Source organism: Talpa europaea (assembly GCF_964194135.1).
Source record: "Talpa europaea genome assembly, chromosome: 15".
NCBI classification, from domain to species: domain Eukaryota; kingdom Metazoa; phylum Chordata; class Mammalia; order Eulipotyphla; family Talpidae; genus Talpa; species Talpa europaea.
This window is the reverse complement of record NC_140083.1, coordinates 20,127,483-20,138,641: the sequence shown is the minus strand read 5'-3', so window position 1 is coordinate 20,138,641 and position 11,159 is coordinate 20,127,483. Positions and strand designations below refer to the sequence as shown.

General features: G+C 36.7%; 1 protein-coding gene across 1 annotated transcript; it reads right to left on the bottom strand.

Annotated features, from left to right (window-relative positions):
* Positions 1–1,195: 1,195 nt before the first annotated feature.
* KERA (keratocan) lies at positions 1,196–6,217 on the bottom strand (the record flags this gene model as incomplete). The annotated part of the gene is made up of 2 exons (XM_084255709.1): positions 5,329–6,217; positions 1,196–1,368 (listed from the first exon to the last, which is right to left on the bottom strand). The coding sequence occupies exons 1-2, from the start codon at positions 6,212–6,214 to the stop codon at positions 1,196–1,198; spliced, it is 1,059 nt and encodes a 352-aa protein (XP_084111835.1). The 5' UTR covers positions 6,215–6,217.
* Positions 6,218–11,159: the final 4,942 nt, after the last annotated feature.

Sequence of the window (11,159 nt, the reverse complement as noted above, 5' to 3'; positions counted from 1 at the left end):
GAGCAGAGCAGGCAGAAGGACCGAAGTACACTGCTGAGGGGAGCAGCGGGCGGCAGGAGAGGTCTGCGCGCCATGTGGGACCCTCCACCGGTGGCCGGGGAGCAGCCGGGGATCGAACCGGCACCGCAGAGGCCGCGGACAGCTTCGCAACCCAGCGCTCAACCGCTGCGCCACCGGGGAGGCCCTTAATTGTATTTTTTTAAACTCAAAATACAGATGTGTTTTTTCAAGTGATGAAAATATAATTCTTTTATGTTTACTGGCTGAAAAGGAAAAACAAGGTAGGGAAAACATTTGCATATATTCATGCTATACAAATGGAAATCCTTGTTACCATAACGTTTTTTATTAAAATATATTATTAATAAAACTTATGAGCAATTCCCCTGAAATAAATATTGTGCTTCTGTTTTGTTAGAAATCATTCACTCCTTTTATTGAAAAATGTCCCCAAATTCTGGCAAATATAAAAACTGAACAATTTGCAATGTAAGTGGATTTCAAGTGTTAAAACACTAAGATGGTGTCAGGAATATATTATAATACATGTAAAATTTGGGTCTTGTTTAATTGATAGAGAATATTGCTCTATGTCTGAAACAACAGCTATAAAAATAGTAGTGGACTATAAATGGCTATTGCATTGTTATTTGGTATTAAATGACTTGAAATCTCTTACTATGTAGTATTTGATATATGTCATACTCAAGCAACACACCAAATTTGCACCTACAAAAATCATTTAACCATCTGCAATTCATTCTTTTAAGAGGTATGATTAAGAACAATCTCATTTTTCTATTTTCTTCAGATCTTCTTAGCTCATGCTACATTAGTAGTTATCCTGTAAATATATTATCTGCATAAGCAATTCTGAACATGAGCAAATATGTTCTTTCTGCTGTACAACAATGCAACTGCATTATTTGGCATTACTAAACTGTGAAAGAGAAAAAAAATATCTTGGAGTTGATAAACAATCTTAACTCTGTGTCTGTTTTATTAAAGAAAAGCAGACTTTGCTATATATCATCAGCAAAGCATCTTTGAATGGGGAAAAATAAGCTGAACTAATGAAAACGAGAGCCAAGAACAGCTGGAAATGTGATTTTTTTCCTTAAATCTATGAATAATATTCAAATTTCTTGTTAAAATATTCATTCAATAAACCTATTTGAGATTGCTGAAATTATTTTTAAATAATGACAGCCTGAAGGAACCTAAAACAAGTCATTAAATCCATTGGGATTGGTGGCTTGATCTCATTTCCATCCAGACGGAGATAGCTAAGATGAGGTCCATAGTGGAAGGAATCTTGTTCTGCAGCCAGTGTGCCAGGGGTAGGGCATATTACTGAGACATTCACACCTGTGGAGGCAAAAGGAGCATGAATGAATGAATTGGAACATAAGAGTCTAAGGGTGGGAAGACCAAAAAACATAAGAAATGGTTCTATGAGAGGGTTAGTCTCCTGGACTGTGAAACTAGAAGAAATAAAACTATTTTTGCCCACCTTGGAGGTTGTGCAAATCTATTTTATAAAAGTTACCCTGAAAAAAAATCAGCAATTTATGTCTAGTCATCTCACTCCATATTCAATCATACTTAGAGCACTAGAAAGGGCATATTGTTTAATGCTGTTATGAAAATAAAGGGATATAAGTTATATCACTTTTCTTCTAGCTAGCAGGAAAGATAAGGCATGCATGGATTACTTAGGATGAGACAGGTAGTATTTAGGGCAATAGCTAGAGATTTCATGACTGATAATGAATGAGTAGGTGTCTGGGTGGATGGATGGATAGATGGATGGATGGGTACAAAATCAGTCTATTATTAAAGCAAATGTTTGAAAATTATGGTGGGTGGGCTATGATGACTACAACTGAGAAGGGGATCCTACGCTTCTGAAATACAATCTATATGAATGTAAACTCAAGAAATATCTTAAAAAGGCAACATTTCAAATTAACAGTATATGATAACAAGATTTTGAAAAAGTACAACTAATATAACTTTAAATGTGTGATACTTGTAGAAAACAACCTTAAATTTCCACATTTAAAAGTGTTTAATTGGAAAGGAAACATTTGCCAAGGATTGAATTACAAAGAATGTAAGCCAGGAAATATCCCATCAGCCTTTTCAGATGGTTAAGATGTGAGAAATCGTGCACCTGCCTTGGATCAGAGCCTTTGGATCAGTGCCTATGCTGAGATTGAGGAGTATTCAGGAGAGAAGACTGCTAAACAAGCCAAATTTAGCAAAATGTGTGAAATAGCTGATCTTACCCTCAAAATGTATATACTGCCTTTAAATCTCATTTTAAACTATATTTGTGCAAGAGATCTTCTTTCAGGAGATAAGCCCTGCCAACATGGGTTATGACCCTCCTTTGTATTATGTTGGTACATGGAGAGTCATAGTCTATTGAACGTTTCATGCTTACAGCAAGGGTATTTTGCCAGTCTGATCTGATGTCATTTTGTGGATTCAATTTGCTAAAAGTAATGACATTTGTATAGCATATTTATATTCATTGATCCTTTTTTTCTTTCCCACAAACACCATCACCCCTGACATCACAAAGCCTTTGTCAGGTAATAGTGTCCTCCCTACTTGGACACTGTGATAATGTTGGTCAGACAGGTAGGCTGGGTGCACAGGAAAGTGGCAGGGCTGAGTATCATTCTAACCCTTTTCTTACCACACCAGGTCTCTTCCCTACTAGAGAGAATGAATCTCTTTAGTCTTTAAGGTGTTCAAGCAGATAAATATGTATTTTCATAATTTTGAGTAAGAAAAGTTAACTGTCCTGTAAATTCTGAGAACTCTTCATATAAAAGCTATGTTTCTTGGAAACCACTTTTTAACAACTGGAGTAGATCATGTGGCCAGAAGAACTGAGCACTTTAACAGTTATAACACAGTATGATATAATGTTTGCCAATAATGCTAGCCAGGCAAATTTTTCTTTTACGTTTGTTTTCTTGCAATATAGAAATGACTGTGCTTGATATCTCTATTAAGAGGAAAATGTATTGATTTCTCTTTGTTGATGTTGCTGCTGTTAAAATTATTTTTACCTCTATGAACTGGTATTTTTCTTAAGTATTGATTCTGAGCAATGAAGAAAAATGTACTGAGATAGATGAGTGAGAGAAAGGGAAAAAAAAAAAAAAAAAAAAACCCTAAACTGGGAAGCCCTGGCTGGGCTCAGGTCCTGGCTAGTCTATTTGCCCTCAAGCCTTGAGCAAATAGCTTTACCTGTTTGAGCCTCAGTTTCTTTTTCTTCAGAAATTACTAATCATACACAGACGGTTCTTGCAAGGATTAGTTCTGGTTCTCCAGCAGCACCAATACCACCTAGTAACTAAATGTGTGGGTCCCGTGCCCCTCTGGAGCAACTGAGTCAGAAACTAAGGGTGGCATCCACAAGCCCACATTACAGAAGTTCCCGGAGGATTTTGATATACAGAAAGGTCTGAGAACAATTAAAAAATACAAATACATGAGAAAAACACTGAAAAACTCTCTGAAACGTGATTAGAGGAAGAAGGATCTAGTCTTTGTGTAACTGTATGTGATTATATAATAGCCCAGAGGATCTGCTCCATTGCCTGCTGAATTTTTCTACCTCCCCTCCAAAGCATCCTCATTCTCAAATTCTCAAAGGAAACCATAACCCACAAATAGGGCTTTGTGTAAAGTCACTTTGAATGAACTTCACACATTAAATGTCTATGGGGCTTTTGTTGTCAAATAAGGAAGGCACCTGTAGAAACACAGAACTGTCATTAGGAAAACAATACACATATTTAGATCAATATTGACTGTTGTTCTATTTGGTTCTAAGAAACAGACTCAGCTATTTCCAACTTTTTTCTCTGTTACATCTTTTGCTTTTGACTACAGGATTCAACAATGTGTCCCATCACCATGGAAAAAGAACTGCAATGGCAGCAACTGGCTTGTTAGTTCCTGGATTTTGTACTCAAGTGTGCTGTTAGGAAAAAAAAAAAAAATATTGAATAACTGAGTCGTATCCAGTGGAAAAATAGTCTATCCCTATAAATGGGATGTTTATGTGATTATTTGCTTAAAGGGAATTTTAGTGTACAATAACCAGGCAGCACAAGCTTCTGACTATTTTGTGGTATTTTCCTATAAACCATCTGACTTGTCCTTACTTTTGAAATGTATTTTACAAGGATGTTGGGGAGAAGTCTCCTCAAAATTATCTTCTATTTTGTTTTTTTATAAAGTTTTTTAAGTCTTATTTATGCATACAAGAACTGGGGTATAGGCCAGAGGTGTGGGGGGGGGGGGTGAAAGGATTCACCAGAGACAGAATGGGGAACAGAACAGGCAGACTGGCTGAAATACACTGCTGAGGGGAGCAGCGGGTAAGTCGAGAGGTCTGATCCATGTGGGTAGCTCCCTGGCCGGGGATCAAACTCATGCTGCAGAGGCTGTGGATAGCTTCACAGTGCTGTGCTTAACCCCTTGCACCACCAGGGAAGCCCTATCTTCCTATTTTGAATCCTTGCCAGATGTGTACCACTGCCTCATGTGAGCAGACCAGGCCACTGCCCACTATGGAGATGCCAAGTTTGTCTTTCCAGGGCTCTAGTCTCTCCTCTCTGTAACCTTACTTCCCTTGATGATTTCTCATCTCTCTCTCCCTCTCAAAAGCTATTTGCAGAAAAGAAACAGGCAACCTTGATAATTACTGTTATTTCTGAGGAGTTACCACATTCCAGCGGCATTTGTTCCCCTGAGCAAAGTCTTAACAGGATGTGTCCTCATCACATGGTCCCCGGGTTAGCAATCCCCCTGCCCCCTGAATACAATGTGCTCCAAAGCTGGAGAAATCCATGATCTAATATCAGAGCCTCTAACTAAGGTGGCACCTGTAGCAGCTGTGCCTCAGTTTCTAGGACCTAGGTGCCCCTCTGAAACCACCTTAATGACAATTCTATTACTATTTATGAGGTTGACTATGCCTGAAACACTTTCTTAAATAAATCTACCCAGAGAGACAGAGATACTAGTGTCTCTTCAAAGTAACAGAAGATAGAGACCTATAATTTCTCCAGTAGACAATGGCCTTCTGTTATTTTCCATTTTTTCAATCTGCAATTTGAAGGTTTGGAATTTTGAGTTCATTGAGACTGCCTGAAAATAGAAAAATTTGAAGATACACTGCAAAAAAACTAATCCTGTTAGTTGGGGGAAAATAACTCAAGTACTTATCTTAAAGAGAACATAGAATCAAGGCAATGATCATGAGTATATCATCAAAGACACACCCTCATAGTCACTTACTTTTAATTCTGTTATGATCGAGGTGGAGGTGCTGCAGGCGGGTGCTGATTCGGGGAACCTTTGTGAGTTGATTGTGAGACAGCTGAAGATCTAGAATCGATGATACATCAAAACCTCTTGAAGGGAGACCTGCATCTGATAATTTGTTGTGATTTAGTCTCAGGAAAGCCACTTTGGGAATCACATTGAAATAATTTTCTGGTATTTCTTCAATGGAATTGTTGTCTAGAAACAGTTGCATTGTATTAGCTGGTAATCTTGGTGGCATATTCCTCAGGGCATTCTTGGCCATATTTAGCTGCATGAGGTTCTTGAGACCCTTAAAGGTGTCTCTTTGAAAGGCATTGTCCAATAGTTTATTGTGCTGCAGGTCAAGAAGGGTCAGGTTCTCCAGATTGCTGAAAGTTCCTTGAGGAATTCGGGACACCTTGTTTCTAGCTAATTGCAATTGTTCTAAACTTCTTGGCAAAGGAGAAGGTACCTCCTCTAGCTCATTATCTTCCAGAAATAAGAAAAGTAGCTTTTTCAGTTGACTCAGAGCTCCTTTCTCAATTCCATAGTTAGTTATTTTATTCTTGTTTAGATTTATCCATCTGAGTTGGGTGGCATTCTCAAATGGCTTCTCAGGAATGGTCTCTATCAGGTTGTTTTCAAGATAAAGATACCAGATCCTTGAAGGAATAGCAGGGATTTCTTTGAGACCTCGATTTTCACAGTATAAAGCAGTAGGGAAACTCGGGGGACAGAAACATTCCCTAGGACAATCAAAGTCATTTTCATTGAAATCCTCTGGATCGTTTACCTCATAGACCTGTCTCACACTTCGAGTCCATACACTATCTGTTATAAATAACACCCACAGGATGAAACAGATTGTGGTTGCCATTATAGTACCTAGGATAAGGGATAAAACTGTGAGATGTTTGAAAATAGTGACCTCCAGATAACTATACACCAAAATGATCAGTTAACAACACTTTGGGGAATAGATAAACACGTCAACATTTCATACATAGATATCAATGAACAAAATTTTATTTAGTAGGGGCTATATGCAAAGCACATTTTGCACACTGAAAATGACTCACCAACTTGTAGCTCTCTAGTTTCAAATTGAATTACAATGAAAACAGAAATGGAAAGTGAATTTTAGAAACTCTAAGTGCTTTTTCCATTTCCAGCTGTTTAATGCAAGGAAGTTAACCAAAACCCATAGCTGAATATGAGTAGCCAAAAGTGATCTTTTAATAACTCAAATTGAGAGTCTGTGTTGCTGCTAAGAAGTAAGCATATGCTTTTACTTTTCCTCCTAGATGAGAGGAACATCTGGATGAGATTTCCCAGGCTCTTTGGCCCCTAAACCAAAGAAATCGAGAGATCAAAGAACGTTTTAGCAGCTGTGGTAAAGGAAGGTTTTCCAGATCTGAAGAAAAGTGTTTGATTAATCTCTTGCTCTTCTGCTCAACTTCTTGGGTAAGTCTTATTTTGGGGTGCAGGGAAAGAATTCTAGTAGAAGTACAGAATAAAGTTGTTCAGCCAAGAAGTTTGAATTATGAACTCTGTATATTTCACAATGAGGTAAGTCATGTATTCAGTTGTGGCTTTACTATGGTTGATAAACAACAAAACAAAGCAAAACATGTTTTGAATACAGGTAGAGTCCATATTTTCTGTAAGAAGGCAAACAAAACTAGGCTAACAACAAAAATAGGCTAACACTAATTTATGATACTTCTAGAAGACATAAACCATCTCTAGTAGATAGCAACAATATTATGAATACAATGAACTCTTCTAATAGGAAAAACTAATCTATACATATAACAGCAGATTTCATTCAACCAGTTAATAATAATGACAGAATAAATTTAACTGATACCTTAGGAAAAGCAAAATATCACTTCATTTATGAAATGCTGATCTTTCAATTTTGCCACTGCATTCAGATCACTCACAAATGCAGAGCTGTTTCTGCAACTGTCAATGTTCTTACAACTTCAGAATTCTGCTCTGGTCATCTTCCAATAGAGACACATTAAAACAGTCCTTTGTTCAGAATAGGAATTTCCTTTAGTTATTGAGGCTGTCATCCTGCCTCTGATGAATCAGAACAATGAATTCTTTAAGAGTTTATAAAAATGCAAAATAGTTTACCTTACTGTCCAGGAATACACCGTTGAGTTCTGTATCTGGGTCTGTCGTTTGCTAAAAATCAGTTAAGGGAAAAAAAAAAAAAACCTTTAACTAAAATAACTTGCTTTTCTTTTATCCTTTCGAGTCTCTCATAAGAAAAAATAAATCCTACTCTGATCCATTACCAGGAACACTTTTGATCTATGGCTTCCACTTTGACAGGGATTCAGGAGCCTGCTTGCTTACCTCAGTCCTCTTGGATCTTCTTCTTCCTTTGCTATTGGTCACTGCTCGTTCATGGTAATGGTTTGACCCAAGTTCCACTGCCAGGCTTTTATGAATCCTTCCTACTCTATATGCATCAGAGACTCCAACTTTAACCCCTCCAGTAACCACTGTACCTTGGTACCAGGCAGTCCAGCACAGAAAATTCTAATTTGAATCCCAAGAACCAATAGCAAAAATTCAGCACAATTTCCTCTGAATTCACATCTCTAAAGATGCTGCATTTTACTGATATGTAGGCTTCATCTAATAGCAGATTACTGAAGGCAGTTTTGATTTCACCTATAACACCAAGAGATTTTAAAGCATTTTCCCTAGATGCTCTTTTTAAAAAACTTAGATGCCAAGAGGTAAAGGTCAGTGTCTCTTGTTTGTATGGAAATTTGTTATTCTTCATATAAAATGGATGCTGGAATTATATTTAACTATAGTGTGCTTGATGAAGGAAAAAATATATTTGAAAAACTTTAAATGAAAGCTGGTAAGCTATAGCTGATGTTGGCATGAAACATGGGATTATGCTTTATTTTATGGAAATACATTTTTGTACTGGGATCTTTAATCCAAGTAATTATTAAAATACTATTTTCTCATTAGAACATATGTTTTACATTTAGTCCTTTAAAGACTTTCCTACTGCTGCATGGCTACTTTCACTCCTTTAAAACACAAAGCCAAGATAATGTGTCCCTTCTAGTTCTCATATTTGAGGGGAAAAGTTATGCTTTTTGAGGAAAGACATAAAAGTAAAAATTTTATTTTTTCAACTATTAATTATAAACACTTAGTTTTTCAAAATTTCTCTATTCTGGGATCAGAAAGATTCATTTGTATGACTTATTCAGCATTGTTCACAAAATTATTATCAAGGACAGAAGACAATGAAGAAAAGAAAACACTGTACTTCAAGAATCTTTTGTGAGCATTACCTCCTTCTTCCTATCCTAAGGCAGGTCAATCAGAGCTCAGTTCTGCCATCTCTAAAGCAGTAGTGGACTACCTCACTGACCTGACTTCATCATAATGATTATGGAAATGTTAGCTTTTCTTAAGTATTAGACTTATACATGCAACTGGGAAATACATTTAAGTTTATGGACTTTTATAGACTAGATATGATTCAAACATGATCGCCTAGTCACTTTGAAGGCACACTCACATTTGAAGGGGATAAAAAAAAAGTTACTGCCATACAACAATTATCTATCTCTACTACGTTTTTTTTCCTTTTCCTTTTTTTTCTAAATCCTCAGGATATCAACAACAGATGATCTTCAAATCTGTACACCCCACTTCAGCTACTCCCTTGTCTTAATTTCCTATTTGAGCCAAGCTCTCTTTTCTAAACTCTACATGTTCATTGTAGGAATATAGAAGAGCACACTGACATCCTCCAGTCTTTATTTCCTGTTCCCATTCCATTCATGACCCACCCACCAATATATGACTTCTAATCTCTGCACTTCCCTAAAGTATCTCTGATAAAAATCAACAGAGATCTTCATATTTATGAATCTATTGACGTCTTTTAGAGTTAGATTACTTCACGTGTGACCTTTGGTAATGTTGACCTTCCAATTTATTAGATGTGTCTCTAGCAACATTTGCTCCTAGTTCACCTTTAGTGACATCTATTTATATCCTGAAGCTGTTTCCACTATCATTTTTTAAAATATTTATTTATTTATGCATATAAGAACTGGGGTACAAGCCAGAGGTGCAGGGGGTGAGAGGATTCACCAGAGACAGAGTGGGGAACAACAGGCAGACTGACTGAAATATACCACTAAGGGAAGCAGTGGGCAAAGCAAGAGAGATCTGCTGCATCATGTGGGTAACTCCCTGGCAGGCCGGGGGTCAAACCCTGTCTGCAGTCTGCAGATAGCTTTACAGTGCTGTGCTTAACCCCTTGTGCCACCAAGGAGACCCCTCTATAATTTTTTTTGAAAAGTGTTTGTAGTGTTTAGCGATGTTATTCTGTGTCTCATGCACTTCTTGCTCTATATACATGCCCTATGCAATTTCAGTGTGTTAACCATACCAGCCCAGCCTCTAGAAGACCTGTACTCCATTACGTATATATCCCTGCTTTCTAGAAAGCTCCATCACATCTTTTGAAGGTGTATATCCCAAATAAAATTCCCTATACCCTTTTACTTCTAATTACTCTTGCCATTTTATACCTTTGAGTGATGCTCTCATCTTATTTGGTCTCCCGAATCAATCAGAAATCTGGAAATCATTCTTAATTCTTGCTTATCATTGTATGAACATATGATAACAGTCACATTTGAAAGACTTTAGTTGACATAAATAAAAATGACCATCTATAATGTGTGCCAGGTTTGAGATCATTGTTTCCAGACTGATACATAGGATGTTTCCCACTGTTAATATAATCTCTATCTGGATCTTTCTATTTCTAATACTAATTCATCTACCCTTCCCTGAATGCTCATTCTTGGAGTAAGAGTACTTAAATGGCTAATTGAAACTTCTTAAATGGAATTTCCATAAATCAAAAAGATGATGAAGATTCTGAATCTTGCTGGCTGTTATAAGAATTAATGAAAGATGCTGGTCATTCTCATCTGACTTTACTTAAGAGGGAAAAATCTAGCCATAGGTATAAATGATGTGACTTAGATATTGTCTGTCTAATCATATATTTATATTTTACAAATCTGTGGGACTTTGGACAATAGTAGCTATTTAATAAATGAATCAAGGAGTGAATAAACATATTGGCTATCACTTTGATAGCCATAGAATTTTTTATCAGCATAATTATGGAAATGGTAAGAGTGGAGAATCTTAGAAGTAAAAAAATATGTGTTCAAATTTTTCTTCTGTAACTTATTAGTTTGTTGGCCTTGCACAGTCTATTTAACCATCGAGAATCTACATCTACTCACAACACACCTTCCCTAACTACTATGAAGTTCAAGAACTTTCTGAAAGTCCAAATGGAGGTTATCTATGGGAAAATTTTATAATGAGAAAAGCTAAGGAGAACTTTTAATTAATCTTTTCAAACTCTTTCCTTTGACATATGAGGAAAGTGAGACCCAGAAATTCTTTCAGTAAAGAAGGTGGTAGTGGGCATTCTGTTCTACCTGAAAGCACACTTTGTAAAACTTGAGATGGGGTTAAAGTATTGTGTTGTTTATGTTGTTTTAACTTTGTTTTTCCTTCTTTTAACATTTCATAATGTTTCCTATTTGTGCTTCTGCTTCTTCATATAAAAACGAGGATACTTTGCTAAACTGTCTTAGACTTATAAGCTTCCATTCCTGAAAATCACTGACATTTTAAAGATGAAGGCAATCCATGAGCATATAAAAGATATGAAACTATAGAAGCATCTACATTTGTTGGTCTAACATGTATTTTAGTAATGATCCCACTACTTG